This window comes from Rhinoraja longicauda, chromosome 1, assembly GCF_053455715.1.
Source record: "Rhinoraja longicauda isolate Sanriku21f chromosome 1, sRhiLon1.1, whole genome shotgun sequence".
Classification (NCBI taxonomy): domain Eukaryota; kingdom Metazoa; phylum Chordata; class Chondrichthyes; order Rajiformes; family Arhynchobatidae; genus Rhinoraja; species Rhinoraja longicauda.
The window spans coordinates 62,718,859-62,736,427 of NC_135953.1; the positions used below are offsets into that span (position 1 = coordinate 62,718,859).

At 43.7% G+C, this 17,569-nt stretch overlaps 1 protein-coding gene across 3 annotated transcripts in view; it reads right to left on the reverse strand.

Moving 5' to 3' along the window:
- Positions 1-2,115: 2,115 nt before the first annotated feature.
- dcun1d4 (DCN1, defective in cullin neddylation 1, domain containing 4 (S. cerevisiae)) overlaps positions 2,116-17,569 on the reverse strand; it is a 58,666-nt gene continuing 43,212 nt past the window's right edge. For all 3 annotated transcript variants that reach the window (XM_078398699.1, XM_078398691.1, XM_078398716.1), the window contains one exon: positions 2,116-5,849. In XM_078398699.1, the coding sequence (XP_078254825.1) occupies positions 5,794-5,849 (56 nt within the window). In that variant the 3' untranslated portion in view covers positions 2,116-5,793. The remainder of the gene's footprint in view (positions 5,850-17,569) is intronic.

Here is a 17,569-nt window from a genome sequence, read left to right on the forward strand (position 1 = left end):
ATAATTGGCATTCCAGATGTGTATGGGCTGAGTAGGATGCTGCATCACAATGTCTCTGGAAAACACCAACCCTTATAACCAGGCTTTGTGGCCATTTGCAGATGATGCTAAGATTGGTGGAGGGGCAGGCAGTGTCAAGGAAGCCAGGACTCTGCAGAAAGGGGAGGATGTCTGGTGGGGGGGTTGACAATAGGTGCAGGAGGCCATTCAGCCCTTCGAGCCAGCACCACCACCAGCACCTACGGGTGGTAGATTTACAGAGAGGAGGGGGGCATGAGGACCATTGTGTGGGTGGGGAGTGGCTAGGGCCACCTGGCTAGAGGTGGAAGGGGAAGACCCAGTGGAACCCCTGCTGAGGTTTCCTGTAGGAGGGGGGCAGAAGGACTTGGAGAGTCCAGTTTAGGAGAGTGGGCAGAGAAGTGGCAGATAAAATTCAGTGTAGCAAAGTGCGGAGTCATGCATTTTGGTATTAAGAATAAAAGTAGATTATTTTCTAAATGAGAGAATCCAGAAATCAAAAGGGACTTGGGAGTGCTGGTGCAGGACTTACAAAAAGTTAATTTGCAAGTCGAAGCAGTAGTAAGGAAGGCAAATTCAATGCTAGCATTTATATCAAGAGGACTGGAATACAAAAACAGATGTAATGCTGAGGCTCTATTAGGCTGCATTTAGAGTACTGTGAGCAAATTTAAGCCCCATATCTGAGGATGTGCTGGCTCTGGAGAGGGTCCAAATGTTTACAAGAATGATTCCAGGAATGAGTGGGTTTGCATATGAGGAGCGTTTCACAGCACTGGGCCTCTACTCGCTGGAGTTTAGAAGGTTGATAGGGGACCTCATTGAAACTTACAGAATAATGAAAGGTATAGAGTGGGTGCAGAAAGGATGTTTCCACTGGTGGGAGAATCTGGGACCAGAGGTCATAGCCTCAGAATTAAAGGGCACTTTTTTAGAAAGGAGGTGAAGACGAACCTCTTTAGTCAGAGGGTAGTTAATCTGTTAAGTTCATTGCCACAGAGGGCTGTGGAGGCCAAGTCAGTGGATATTTTTAAACCAGAGATAGACAAGTTCTTGATTAGAACGGGTGTCAAGGGATATGGGGAGAAGGGGAAAATGGGATTAGGAGGCAGAGATCAGCCATGATTGAATGGCAGAGTAGATGTGATGGGCCGAATGGCTTAATTCTACTCCCATAACTTGTGAATTAGGTCGGAGGACATCGCATTAAAACAAGATGTTCATATTGCTTTGTATACTTTATGCCCTAACCATAAAATGAACAATGTCAATTTGAAGCATTTCGCTCTGATGCTGTGGAAAACATTGAGCCAAAATAGACGCAGAACCACTTTTGACAAAAATAACATTGAAATGTCAGCATGTTCTTCATCAAATCGATGTTTTCTAAGCATAAGCTCAAATTCAGTCATCTGTTGCTTTTTATTTTCCCTTGTGTATCAGGGTCTGCATATCTGCAGTTGGAAAATTCTCGTTATGCATACCACCAGCTCTGCTGGTTTAAATTACTTCACTGAAGGAAAATAATCACTCCAACTGACATGAATGCATTGAAAAATGCCCCCAAAATGCTTGCTCACGTCCAAATGAGTTTTTAAAAGGTCATATTAAGCCTCCCATGGCCAGATAGTTTGCCAAGCTGTCAACGAGTCATACTATTATCACAATCATTTCAGCATTTCAATCCCATCTGCCTTGTCTGATCGTGACACTCACCATTTCCTGATTTGCTGCTTGTGTTGATTCTTTAATACTGTTTAATTTAACAGCCAACACTCATTAACCACAATTTTCCCAATAAATGCCTTTAGTTCCACATAATTGCCAGCATTTTCCTATTCAACTTTTACTTTAGTTTTTAAGCCTCAAAAATTAAAAAGCAGATTTAACCTTTCTAATTGATAACAATTCCATTATGCAAAGGAATTTCATCCTTATTCAATAAGTGCTATTTTTGGTGAAAATAAATATTTTTTTGTACCACTCATAAGAGCAATAGAAATCTTGTCTTTTCAAATAAAGTATTTGGTAGTAATTCATATGAATGTGACAAATTAAAACATCCACTATCCAATTTAATCAACATTTAATGACACTAATATAAATACAGATAATGCGTGCTAACAAAAACAGATGCTTGGCTTAACATACAAATTAATGCGCCCAACAAATTAGTTCATTGTACTTTTCAAATGAGGAAGACTTGAAAATTACAAAACCTTAGAGTGGGAGCACCAATTAGTTGCACAACTGTTCTGTTGTACACATGTTTTAAATTGATTTTGAAACTAAACATTGCAGAAATTGGATTTGATATTTTTAAATCCATTAGCAGTATTATTCAAATTTGCACCACCAAAAATATACTTACATACAATAATACAAAGAATACAAAAACAAGCTTGATAAAAGATCCTTTCTGTGGAAACAAAATACAGCATCCCCAATTTTGTGAACATTCAGAAAAAATGTTACAGCTTAATCTTCACAAAATTACTTAAGACAAAAATAGATTACATCATCCTAAGGCAGTCTTCGACTACAAAGAACCATTCTGGACATTTTGCGAATGGGGAAGAAATTAAAACAGGTGATATTCTATAGATCTTAGTAATTCATTATCAAAATTCAAGGTATATTAGTGAAAACTATATTTAGTTCATTACCAAAATAGGCTGATAATTATCAATGAATTAACAATCAAATTATCCATAAGGCATTATCAATAATTTACATCGCGTAGGTAAGTGAAACATAAACTGCCATTCTTGGAACATGTTAGCGCACTAAGACTGAGCAATTCAGACATTTTCACACAAACTGTTTTGATTGCTGAAATGAATGCTCCCATGAAGGGCATTTTTTAGATTTGTACTCTACCCTGGTGGATAAATGTCTAATTTGCCTAATTAACCAATAAATTAAAATTTGGACTGACAGATTGCAGAGGAAAATGTAAAATATGAAATGACCCTTCCAACATTATTTTGAAAGATTTCCAAGCCAGTAATAACAAACAAAAATCCCATAACCTAAACAAAAAATTGCAACAGCGGATCCTTTTTTACAACATTGCAACAATTGATCCAATTTCAGTTTTAAAATATAAAAATGCCACTTCAACATGAAGGTAAATCAAAGTATAAATTTAACTGCAGCTATAGAAGTGAACAGAGTTTCGCATATTATTTGTGTACTCGCAAGTACAATTCGTTGTTTTGTTAAGATTACATTCTTTGCAGGCAATTCCAGAAGAAAACTGAGGAGATTCATTTTATATTAAAGCCTATGTTACCAGAACTCTGGCCATTCTTCAACGCACACACTATACAGTTCAAGACTAGTGTACATCCTTTAAAAGGCATCTATAGATTCATGACCATGTCAAATTGCAAAACATTTAATAGGTTGTAAGATATTGGAAGACTGAAAAGAAAATCAACTGCAACGTAAAGATACATTAAGCAAAATGCATAGGAATGAACTGCAGATGCTGGTTTAAATCGCATAAGCAAAATGCATCTTTATAATCCAGTCCAAAGGTACGAGTCAGAAGAGAAAGGTTTTTAAATGTTTTCATACTAAACAACCAGCTGCTTAAAATTGCATTTCCATGTAACAATTTTTAAATCAAAGGAAGCTTTTTTGTTGATCACAGCAATCTTCTAACCTCAAAGCAGAAATTAAACCTTTTGTTTCACATTATAAATCGATGAAACTTAATTTTCCATTATATGCTTTTGGAAAGAATGGACGATGACAGTATCACGATTAAGAGACTGCATTTTGATAAATGATTTAACAAATTTCAAAACTATGACCATATGGAGTAAACCCTAGATTTTACAAACCTCTTTATACCAGATTTGTTATAGCGAACGGATCTACCGATCTTCACCGCCAGGCCGGGCCGCACCGCCTCTCTGGCCGCTTCCATACCCGATTGCCAACGTCACCCATGGCCCACACTGCTTCCAGGTGCCACCACCACCCCTTACCTTCACACTGGCTGCCCACGGACCATGACCAAAGTCTCCGCCGATCCTCCCCTCAACTCACCTTGATTTCATGCCCAGTTCCAGAGAGTCTGAAGGATCCCAACCCAAAAACATCATGTTCTCCAGAAATGCTGCCTGACCTGCTGAGTTACTCGGTGCACTTTGTGTCCTTTTGTGTAATAACAAGCATCTGCAGTTTTTTCTTTCTACTGCTTATAATCCCATACTCTGTGACAGCGGACTCTCGGCAATATTGGACACCATTGCTGCTCCCATGGTCCGTTATACCAAAGGTTTACTGTATTAAAATATGAGGGTATAAATATTTTCTCCGGGCAAAAACTTTAAGCCATACTAGAACACTGAACAATACCATTCAATATCACTGATTCAAGAAAATGCTATAACTTTATAAACACAAAATAAAATGTACTGTAACTGCTTTATGTTGCATTTTTGCAGAGTACCATTTACAGTTAACATGAGCAAGTTTATTTTGGAAAAGACCAGTCCTTGCATGTTCATCATATAGCTCTCTCTTAATAATTAACGTTTAAGCATTGATCAGGATGACTTATTATTTATAATTCATTGGTTAGCAATAATGTTACCAGTGACCCAAAAATCACTTTTCAAATGCATTAGAATTTGAGATCAAAAAATAATCACCAGTTATGATGTCAATTGTTATAGGAAAAGATGCATTCAAGGTCTCCAAATTTTATTACTTTTCAGCATATGGCCAGATAGGTAATAAACATCTTTGGTAGAAGTCTAAGGCAACAGAAAAATGCAATACTAGAAAATCACCTGCTTTAGATGCACAATTTGCTGCCATGGTCAAAAAGTAGCTTTAATGGCACTATCATGTTACAATTGACATTAATCTCAATCCAATGTCCAAATAAAAGCCAAATTACATCAGTGCTGCCGAACCGCAACGCTACATTCACATTAGATAAAGACCAAGTCAGTACTTTTCTCTTCAATGAACAACACTAAATGGGTGAAAACAAAAGATCAATTCACATGATTCTGAAGTGAGCACATCAGAATACAAGTTGGTCTGTACATCTGATATCAACACATTCTAATAACCTTTTTAAAAAACGTGCAAATTTGGTAACACCATCAAGCTTCTGTGTTCAATTTATTTTTTGCAGCGAGTTATACAAAATAGAACACAAAAGAAAAGCAGCTCGGCCTATTAGACAGGAAACGCAAGGCAAGAATTCTGGCTTAAAGAGCCAATTATGATGCATTAATCAACAGATCACGGCTTGATGCAGTGAATCAAAATTTTGCTATTCCATGGTTCAACAATTTATACTCTAAAAAATAAATCTTGTCTTGAGCTTCATCAGTTAAGCTATACAGAACAGTTCTAAATGCATACATATACTGGTTTCGTTAAGAAGTTTTTTTCAACAAATTTTCATTTAAGTCTTAACCATTTAATACAATTTTCATTGGAATTCATTATCTTTCTGGAAAAAAAAATTCAGCATAACACAACTTACAACACAATTCACAAAGTCAACAGCAAGCTATCACAGTGTGGTCTGCTGTACCATTATTATAGTTCCATTACAAAACGCAAAACAGGCTCAGAAGAAATTTTGATACTGGATTTAGTGCTTGTAGATATTTAATGCTTACAGCAAGTCAGTTTTTTTTGGGAGAGGATAAAACAAAATCAAAAACACATTTCAAATCTGTTTTCTTAGGTCTTTTATGGCTAATTCTGAATATGGATGTTGTTCCCGAATTTAAAGTGCTAGGACATCTGTCTGTCTTTAAACCATTCCACAAATTCATCCAATAAGACTGGCCCTGAAAGAAAGCAATGAAATTATAACTTAATATTGTAATCAGAACAAGATATTGGTGTATATTAAAGCACCATTAAAAGATATTAAACTCAGAAAGGAAAGTGGTATTGGCACACAAGGTACTTTAACCATCTAAAAAATGTTTACCACAGAAAGCATTGTCATGACCGCCCCCCCCCCCCCCCCGCATATAGAGAATTTTGACAGACAGACGGGCAACTAAAGAGAAACCAGTGGTTGTGCATCCAGGCCACAGGGCAAGTTAAAAAGGAGAAAACTGAAACTCAAAACATAATGCATTTATTTTCAAGAGGGCTAGAATACAAAAACAGGGATGCAATGCTGAGGCTCCATAAGGCGCTGGTCAGGCCGCATTTGGAGTATTGTGAGCAATTTTAGGCACCGTATCTGAGGAAGGATGTGCTGGCTCTGGAGAGGGTCCAGAGGAAATTTACGAAAATGGTCCCAGGAACGAGTGGGTGAACATATGATGAGCGTTTTGACAGCACTGGGCCTGTACTTGCTGGAGTTGAGAAGGATGAGGGGGGACCTCATTAAAACTTACTGAATAGTGAAAGGCTTGAATAGAGTGGATGTGTCCATTAGTGGGAGAGTCTAGGACTAGATGTCATAGCCTCAGAATTAAAGAATGGTCCTTTAGGAAGGAGATGAGAAATTTCTTTAGCCAGAGGGTGGTGAAACTGGAATTCTTTGCCACAGAAAGCTGTGGAGGCAAAGTCAATTGATATTTTTAAGGCAGAGATAGATAGATCGATTAGTACAGGTGTCAAGGGTTATGGGGAGAAGGCAGGAGAATGGGTTTAGGAGATCAGCATTGATTGAATAGTGAAGACTTGATGGTTTTTATGATTCTACACAAGATGTTCGATATGGTTCTTTCTGATCTACTACACTGCTGGATTTTTATAATTTGAAAAAATCGGGAGGGGTTGACAAATTGGGAATATGAAGATGGAGTTAAAGGGGAAGCGAATACAGGAGAAACTGTAAAGGACTCTTGAATGAATGGGAATGGAAGTTCTAGAAGGGATATGAGAGTAAGGTCAGGGCCAATTGTGACCGGTGTGAGAGGGGAGGTAAATACCGAAGTTAAAGTGTTGTATTTAAATGCGCGAAGTATAAAAAATAAAGTGGATGAGCTTGAGGCTCAGTTAGACATTGGCAAGTATGATGTTGTGGGAATCACTGAGACATGGCTACAAGAGGACCAGGGCTGGGAGCTGAATATTCAGGGGTACACAATGTACAGAAAAAACAGGCAGGTGGGGAGAGGGGGCGGGGTAGCTCTGTTGGTAAGGAATGATATTCACTCCCTTGCAAAGAGTGACATAGAATCAGGAGATGTAGAATCAGTGTGGATAGAGATGAGGAATTGTAAGGGTAAAAAGACCCTAATGGGAGTCATCTACAGGCCCCCAAACAGTAGCCTCGACATTGGGTGCAAGTTGAATCAGGAGCTAAAATTGGCATGTCACAAATGTAATGCTACGGTGGTTATGGGAGATTTCAACATGCAGGTAGACTGGGAAAATCAGGTTGGTAATGGACCCCAGGAAAGAGAGTTTGTGGAGTGCCTCCGAGATGGATTCTTAGAACAGCTTGTACTGGAGCCTACCAGGGAGAAGGCAATTCTGGATTTAGTGTTATGTAACGAACCTGACCTGATAAGGGGACTTGAGGTAAATGAGCCATTAGGAGGCAGTGACCACAATATGATAAGTTTTACTCTACAAATTGAGAGGGAGAAGGGAAAATCGGAGGTGTCAGTATTACAGTATAGCAAAGGGGACTACATAGGCATGAGGCAGGAGCTGGCCAAAATTGACTGGAAGGAGGCCCTAGCAGGAAAGACTGTGGAACAGCAATGGCAGGTATTCCTGGGAATAATGCAGAAGTTGCAGGATCAATTTATCCCAAAGAGGAGGAAAGATTCTAAGGGGAGTAAGAGGCACCCGTGGCTGACAAGGGAAGTCAAGGACAGCATAAAAATAAAAGGGAAGAAGTATAACATAGCAAAGAAGAGTGGGAAGCCAGAGGATTGGGACTTTTAAAGAGCACAGAAGATAACTAAAAAGGCAATACGGGGAGAAAAGATGAGGTACGAGGGTAAACTAGCCAATAATATAAAGGAGGATAGTAAAAGCTTTTTTAGGTATGTGAAGCGGAAAAAAATAGTCAAGGCAAATGTGAGTCCCTTGAAGACAGAAGCTGGGGAATTTATTATGGGGAACAAGGAAATGGCAGACGAGTTAAACCGGTACTTTGGATCTGTCTTCACTAAGGAGGATACAAACAATCTCCCAGATGTTCTAGTGGCCAGAGATCCTAGGGTGACAGAGGAACTGGAGGAAATTCACATTAGGCAGGGAAAAGTTTTGGGTAGACTGATGGGACTCAAGGCTGATAAATCCCCAGGGCCTGATGGTCTGCATCCCAGGGTGCTTAAGGAGGTGGCTCTAGAAATTGTGGACGCATTAGTGATTATTTTCCAATGTTCTATAGATTCCGGGTCAGTTCCTGTGGATTGGAGGGTAGCTAATGTTATCCCACTTTTCAAGAAAGGAGGGAGAGAGAAAACGGGAAATTATAGACCAGTTAGTCTGACATCAGTGGTGGGGAAGATGCTGGAGTCAATTATAAAAGACGAAATTGCGGAGCATTTGGATCGCAGTAACAGGATCGTTCCGAGTCAGCATGGATTTACGAAGGGGAAATCGTGCTTGACTAATCTACTGGAATTCTTTGAGGATGTAACTAGGAAAATTGACAGGGGAGAGCTGGTGGATGTGGTGTACCTCGACTTTCAGAAAGCCTTCGACAAGGTCCCACATAGGAGATTGGTGGGCAAAATTAGAGCACATGGTATTGGAGGTAGGGTACTGACATGGATAGAAAGTTGGTTGACAGACAGAAAGCAAAGAGTGGGGATAAATGGGTCCCTTTCAGAATGGCAGGCAGTGACTAGTGGGGTACCGCAAGGCTCGGTGTTGGGACCGCAGCTATTTACAATATACATCAATGACTTGGATGAAAGGATTAAAAGTACCATTAGCAAATTTGCCGATGATACAAAGCTAGGTGGCAGTGTGAACTGTGAGGAAGATGCTATGAGGTTGCAGGGTGACTTGGACAGGTTGTGTGAGTGGGCGGATGCATGGCAGATGCAGTTTAATGTAGATAAGTGTGAGGTTATCCACTTTGGTGGTAGGAATAGGAAGGCAGATTATTATCTGAATGGTGTCAAGTTAGGAAAAGGGGACGTACAACGTGATCTGGGTGTCTTAGTGCATCAGTCACTGAAAGGAAGCATGCAGGTACAGCAGGCAGTGAAGAAAGCCAATGGAATGTTGGCCTTCATAACAAGAGGAGTTGAGTATAGGAGCAAAGAGGTCCTTCTGCAGTTGTACAGGGCCCTAGTGAGACCGCACCTGGAGTACAGTGTGCAGTTTTGGTCTCCAAATTTGAGGAAGGATATTCTTGCTATTGAGGGCGTGCAGCATAGGTTTACTAGGTTAATTCCCGGAATGGCGGGACTGTCATATGTTGAAAGACTGGAGCGACTAGGTTTGTATACACTGGAATTTAGAAGGATGAGAGGGGATCTTATCGAAACGTATAAGATTATTAAGGGGTTGGACACGTTAGAGGCAGGAAACATGTTCCCAATGTTGGGGGAGTCCAGAACCAGGAGCCACAGTTTAAGAATAAGGGGTAGGCCATTTAGAACGGAGATGAGGAAAAACTTTTTCAGTCAGAGAGTTGTGAATCTGTGGAATTCTCTGCCTCAGAGGGCAGTGGAGGCCAATTCTCTGAATACATTCAAGAGAGAGCTAGATAGAGCTCTTAAGGATAGCAGAGTCAGGGGGTATGGGGAGAAAGCAGGAACGGGGTACTGATTGAGAATAATCAGCCATGATCACATTGAATGGCGGTGCTGGCTCGAAGAGCCGAATGGCCTACTCCTGCACCTATTGTCTATTGAAACAATTTTAGATATGATGAAATCACAAAGAATTTTACACAGACACCATTTTTATTTCTTCTAGTTTGAACTACAAATTTAAAAAAATCACTTTGCAATATCACTTGTGCATATTTACTTGATTTATAATTTATGGAATTAGAATGTGTTCGATCAACAGTTCACGAATCAGACAAAAGCTTTGAGAGGGCTAAGCATAATTTTATCTTAAAAGGCGACATAAAATCAGCTGAACATAAAAACGTTGAGAGTATATGTACAAGGTTGAGTATTTAACTTTGGTATAAATTACATTCTTATTGTATCCAGGCAGATATATGGTTAAAATAGGTTTGTCAACGACATCTCACTCAAACCCATCACTTTCAATTTATACCGTTTGTCCAGATGGCAAAAGCACCCGTCTGAAATTGGCACAATCGTGATTAGGGTCCAAAGCCATCATCAGATCCCAGCACCTCTCCTGTATTTAAGGACGCCGTGTAAATTTCAACCAGGGCTCCTGCAATTTCCTCTCTGGATTAGATTTGATTTATTTTGTATTTCGTTAGTTAATATGGACCATAGAAATGTCATCCATGAATGGCATTAGGTAGGATAGATAACTTGCCCTACAAGTCTTTCTTCATTCTTTGAGAGTGCATCTTCTATACACTACAGGTGTAAAGTTTAACCCTATTGTTGCAGATGTGTTTTACACATGCATAAAAATATCACCGAATGCAAAAGGTGCATTCGATGTGGGTGTTGTCCTGTAAAACTACAGTATCAATGTAAATTCACTGAAGGTTGTGAAACTGACTATTAAATTACCCCAACCCTCTGTTTTGCTACCTTTGCAGACACCAATAGAAACACTAGTGTTGGGGTTAGGGGATAATTATGGTGTGTGGAAGATGCTCATTACTTTGGAATAAAGACCATACAAAATCTATTTTCATGAAAAATCTTTCCAGTATGGCTGTTCAACATCTCACAATGTACAGTGGAAGGGCATGAAGAAACCTAACACCAGTTATAACATACAACTAGATATATACTAATAATAACTAGACATGGAAGCAAACCTAGTAGTATAAGAAAATAACTGCAGATGCTGGTACAAATCGATTTATTCACAAAATGCTGGAGTAACTCAGCAGGTCAGGCAGCATCTCGGGAGAGAAGGAATGGGTGACGTTTCGGGTCGAGACCCTTCTTCAGACTGATGTCGGGGGTGGGGCAAAGGAAGGATATAGGTGGAGACAGGAAGATAGAGGGAGATCTGGGAAGGAGGAGGGGAAGGGAGGGACAGAGGAGCTATCTGAAGTTGGAGAAGTCGACGTTCATACCACCGGGCTGCAAACTGCCCAGGCGAAATATGAGGTGCTGCTCCTCCAATTTCCGGCGGGCCTCACTATGGCACTGGAGGAGGCCCATGACAGAGAGGTCAGACTGGGAATGGGAGGGGGAGTTAAAGTGCTGGGCCACCGGGAGATCAGTTGCGTTAATGCGGACCGAGCGCAGGTGTTCAACGAAGCAATCGCCGAGCCTGCGCTTGGTTTCGCCGATATAAATAAGTTGACATCTAGAGCAGCGGATGCAATAGATGAGGTTGGAGGAGGTGCAGGTGAACCTCTGTCTCACCTGGAAAGACTGTTTGGGTCCTTTGATGGAGTTGAGGGGGGAGGTAAAGGGACAGGTGTTGCATCTCGTGCGGTTGCAAGGGAAAGTGCCCGGGGTTGGGGTGGTTTGGGTAGGAAGGGACGAGTGGACCAGGGAGTTACGGATGGAACGGTCTCTGCGGAACGCAGAGAGGGGAGGGGATGGGAAGATATGGCCAGTGGTGGGGTCCCGTTGTAGGTGACGGAAATGTTGGTGGATGATATGTTGGATCCGCTGGCTGGTGGGGTGGAAGGTGAGAACGAGGGGGATCCTGTCCTTGTTGCGAGTGGGGGGAGGGGGAGCAAGAGCGGAGCTGCGGGATGTAGAAGAGACCCTAGTGAGAGCCTCATCTATAATGGAGGAGGGGAAGCCCCGTTTTCTGAAAAACTAGGACATCTCAGAAGCCCTAGTCTGAAACACCTCATCCCGGGCGCAGATGCGGCGTAGACGGAGGAATTGGGAGTAGGGGATAGACTTTTTGCAGGGGACCGGGTGGGAAGAAGTGTAGTCCAGATAGCTGTGCGAGTCGGTGGGCTTGTAGTAAATGTCCATCACTAGTCTGTCTCCTGTGATGGAGATGGTGAGGTCCAGAAACGGGAGGGAGATGTCAGAGATAGTCCAGGTATATTTAAGGGCAGGATGGAAATTGGAGGTGAAGTGTATGAAGTCAGTGAGTTCTGCATGGGTGCAAGAGGTAGCACCAATGCAGTCGTCGATGTAGCGGAGGTAGAGTTCGGGGATGGGGCCAGTGTACGTCTGGAACAGGGATTGTTCGACGTACCCGACAAAGAGGCAGGCGTAGCTAGATAGTTGCAGCAAAAAAATGAAAATATTGACATGTGAAAGACAATTTAAGCCTGTCAGGCACTGGAGAAACCATTAAATTCCCAGTCTGATAAAGCTTCTCCCAGAACTTGCATGAAGACTGTTTGCCCTGAAAGACGATTTCCCCACAGTTCAAAAGTTGAGCATTTCAAAAGGTAGATTTCTCATTTAAGATTGACTTGCTAGGCAATACAGTATTTATTCTAGCCAACTGTACCTTAAGATTCGGACACAAGCAGTGCATCATGGAGGGGTAAAGGAATACAAGAAAGTCTACAACCTGTGAATTATATGGATATGCAAGGAATGGAGGGAAATGGATCATGTGCAGGCAGATAAGTTTGTCTTGGCATGTTCGGCACAGGCATTGGGGGCCAAATAGCCTATTCCTGTGCTGTACCATTGGATATATTCTATGTTCTTTCCAGGGTTTCCTACTCCTGCCAACTTAGCCCTTCTTTCATGCACACCTCAAACTCGTGCTGTCATACTTTAAAAAAATCCCACTTGCCAGGCACCCCTTTGCCTGCAAACAACTTGCTCCACTCAACTTTTACAACCTCCTGTCTCATTTACCATATCCCGATTTCGAACTTTAACTTATGGATCAGTTCTGTCATTTTCAATAACTATTTTAAAACCAATAGAGCTATGGTTACTGGTCCCAAAGTTTTCCCCACTGTCACTTGCCCAGCCCCATTACAAGAGTAGGTCTTGTACTTTCATGGTAGGACTTTCATATAAAGAGAAAGGCTGGATAGACTCGGCTTCTACTCGCTGGAATTTAGAAGATTGAGGGGGGATCTTATAGAAACTTACAAAATTCTTAAGGGGTTGGACAGGCTAGATGCAGGAAGATTGTTCCCGATGTTGGGGAAGTCCAAAACAAGGGGTCACAGTTTAAGGATAAGGGGGAAGTCTTTTAGGACCGAGATGAGAACTTTTTTTTCACACAGAGAGTGGTGAATCTGTGGAATTCTCTGCCACAGAAGGGAGTTGAGGCCAGTTCATTGGCTATATTTAAGAGGGAGTTAGATGTGGCCCTTGTGGCTAAAGGGATCAGGGGGTATGGAGAGAAGGAAGGTACGGGATACTGAGTTGGATGATCAGCCATGATCATATTGAATGGCGGTGCAGGCTCGAAGGGCCGAATGGCCTACTCCTGCACCTATTTTCTATGTTTCTAGGTCAAATTTAGTCCTCTCCCTAGTAGGATCTATATATTTGCATTTGGAAATATGCTGAACAAATCCCACCCTATTTAAGCCTTAACACTATGGTATCTCAGTATATATTACTTAAAATCTCCGACTATGATCACTTTACTACCCCTTTCATTCTCCACAACCTCCCTGCATATTTGTACTTCTAATTTCCATTGATTATTTGCGGTCTATAGTACAATCCCAACAATGCAATCATCCCCTTATTATTTCTCATCTCTCCCAATAAAGCACCTCCATAATTTCATTTCGGAGGGAATCACAGCTTCAAATTCCTGGGCATACATATCTGATCATCTGTCCCAGGCTCAGATTGCAGTTTCCAAATACACAGGACAAGATGTTAGAAATCCAAAGTGCCAAATGTCAATTTGCTCCCGGTGGTAATGGGAGGCTTATGCACTCACCTATGCTCCTCCGATGTTGAGAAAGGCTAGGCAGACACGTCATTGGGGTTATCAAGTGGGCACCTACTTTCATCGACGTTTCGCTGATTGGACCCACGACGTCTCCAGTAGGCTCAGCAGTGCATTCTGACGTCCCAGAACCACCCCCCTCTGCATCTGCCTAGCCGGCTTATTTGGGAGACCAGATTGGGTCTTTCCTCTTCAGCCAGAGCCACTGGTTACTCCGCTCTGCCACCTGTGATGTTTCCTTGATAGCCTGGCGTAGGGCTTGTCCGCTGATCCCCAGGTCCTTCATCAGTCTTACGGTAGATGTTGCCACAAATCCTCGACATCCAACTTCTACCGGGCAGATCTTTGCTCTCCAGCCCCGCTGTTCTGCCTCCGCTGCAAGGTCTGTGTAGCGCAGTTTCTTTCTTTCAAAGGCTTCCTGCACAGCATCCTCCCAAGGGACTGTGAGCTCCACAAAATACACCACGTGCTGAGAGTTGGACCAGAGGACAAGATCAGGCCTCAAGTTGGTGATGGCTATCTCTGGTGGAACTGTAAGCCGTTGGTCCACATCCACCAGCATCTGCCAGTCCCGGGCTGCCTCCAGCTGTCCAAACCTTGTCCTTGGTGGAATTTTCCGTTGCTTTTGTTCCCCCTCCTGAACAAAGGCAATTGGCATAACTGGTTGTTCTGGGCGGCAGGGCATTGTTGGTTGTTCTCCTGCTTTCCAGAGTCGCTGCCAGGCATTTGAGCACTTGATTATGTCTCCAGGTGTACCGTCCTTGGGAGAGGCTTACTTTACACCCAGTGAGGATGTGCTTAAGCGTGGCTGGTGTTGAACACAGGGGGCATGATGGATCTTCGCCCAGCCATTGGTTGAGATTTTTTGGGCTAGGAAGGACATCATAGGTTGCCCGAATGAGGAAGCTTATCCTGCTTGCCTCCATCTCCCACATGTCCTTCCAGCTGATCTTCCGCTTTTCCACTCTCTCCCATCTCATCTACTGGCCCTGTTTAGCTTGCGACACAGCCTTGGCACACCTACTCGACTCCTGTCGGCGGACTTCGGCCGTGACCAACTTCCGGCGCTCCAGTGAGGATGCCTTGTTCCAGCAAGGTCGCTTTTCGGCAAGCCCCAAGCCACTTCGTCCGTGTTGGACTTGCCCAATCATGTCGCCTTGGTGGAGAGCAGATTTTGCCTGCTGTGTCGCATTCTTAGCCGTCCACTTCCTGCCTGTTGCCAGGGTTGGCGCAGCAGCTCGGATGACAGTGTCCCTCGATTCTGCCAGGGTCATCTCTAGTCTGACTTTAGTGCACAAACTCCTCTGTGAGGCTAGAGAGAGGCAGCTGAAGTACCCCCTGACCGTACAGGCCTACGTTGCTCAGGCATCGAGGAACACCTAACCACTTTCTCACAAAAGAGCTGATTGTTCTTTCCATCTTCTCGACTCTTGTGAGGGTGATGTCATACATGGTTAGTGGCCACATAAGGCGAGGTAGTAACCCAAACTGCAGGCACCAGATTTTCAGCTTTCCAGGCAACATGGATCGGTCGATGTTTGCTAGACCTTTGATGATTTCTTGCCTCAGCTCATTTGCCTGATCAGTGTCCTTCAGTTTAGAGTCATACCATCTCCCCAGACTTTTGATTGGCTTCTCTGACACAGTTGGGATTGGTTCTTGATCAATGAAAAACCTTTGATCCGTCAGTTTGCCTTTGATTATCGAAATGCTTCTTGATTTGGATGGCTTAAATTTCATTCTAACCCCAGTGATGTTCTCTTGAAGCTTCCCTAAAATGCGCCTGGTGCAAGGTGCTGTTGTTGTTATGATTGTCATGTCATCCATGTAGGCCCTGATGGGTGGTAGACGGACTCCAGACTTCAGCCGCTCGCCTCCCACCACCCACTTGGAGGCCCTTATGATGACTTCCATAGCCATTGTAAAAATCAATGGGGAGATGGTACACCCTGCCATTATGCCAATCTCCATGCAGTGCCACGTGGTGGTAAAGTCTGGCGTGGTGAAACACAGCTGCAGATCCTGAAAATAAGCCCTGACAAGGCTTGCGATGGTCTCTGGTATCCTGAAGAAGTCAAAGGATGCCCACAGGAAACTGTGCGGGACAGTTCCGAACGCATTGGCAAGGAAAATGACATGCAGATCTCTCTTTTCTTTTCTTGCAGTCTGGATTTGGTGCCAAATCATGCTGGTATGTTCGAGACATCCAGAGAACCCTGGGATGCCTGCTTTTTGGACTGTTGTATCCACAAGGTTGTTTCTCTCTAAATAGCTGGTCATCCTCTGAGCTATGATGCTGAAGTAGATTTTACCCTCTACATTGAGGAGACTGATAGGGCAGAATTGGCTGATATCTGTGGATTCCTTCTCTTTCGGAATCAGGACTCCACCTGCCCTGCGCCATGCTTTGGGTATAATTCTCTTCTCCCAAGCCACTCTCATTAGTCTCCACAGGAAGCGAAGAACATCAGGAGCACTCTTGTAGTCGATACGGAACCCCATTTGGCCCTGGGGCTGAAGATGCTCTTACCCGCTTTACTGTCCGTTCCACCTCCCTCCACTTTGGAGGACTAATGTCCATCTGGTGCTCTGGTTGTTCAATTGGTGGAATGTCCGATGGAATAGCTGTCTTCAGGTGTCTTTTGTCATCAGCATGCATTCTTTTCAGGTGCTCGTCTAGCTCCTGCCTTGATGTTTTCAGGTTTCCTCCCTTTTCTTTGATGAAAAGTGATTAATGCAATCACATCAGTCAACAGTCAACAGAGCTTTATTTGTCATTCGGTACCAAGGTACCGAACTAAATTACACAGCAGTCACACAAAAAAAAACCACAAGACACATGACCCCAACACAAACGTCCCTCAGTGACTCCAAACACCCCCTCACTGTGATGGAGGCAACAAAACTTCCACTCTCTTCCCCACGCCCACGGACAGACAGCTCGTCCCCAACCGACCCGCACAGTCCCCGCAAGGGGATGGAAGTCCACGCGGCCGAGCCGCACCGGGCGCTGAAAAGTGCCGCGGCCGAGCCGGGCGATGGAAGGCCCCGCGGCCGAGCCGTGCGCAGCTAAGTCCCGCGGTCGAGCCGGGCGATGTTAGGTCCCGCGGCCGAGCCGCACCAGGCGATGGAAGGCCCCGCGGCCAAGCCGCGCCGGGCACTGTTAAGTCCAGCGGCCGAGCCGCACCGGGCGATGTTAGGTCCCGCGGCCGAGCCGCACCGGTCGATGTTAGGTCCCGCGGCCGAGCCGCACCGGGCACTGTTAAGTCCAGCGGCCGAGCCGCACCAGCGATGAAAAGTCCCGCGGCCGAGCCGCACCGGGCGATGGAAGGCCCCGCGGCCGAGCCGTGAGGAAGAGACCTAAAAGAGAAAGGTTTCCCCCACCCCCCCCACCCACACCACCACCCCCCCACCCATACCACCACCCCCCACACATACACAACTAAAAAAAAAAAAACCATCCCAACACCGACACACAACAAAAAAAAAAGGAAAAAAGACGAACAGACTGCTGGCGAGCCGCAGCCGTTAGGCGCCGCCACTTCCACTTTCCAATACATAGTACGCTCGTCAATGCCTCTACTTATTCAGACATTTGAGGAGATTTGGT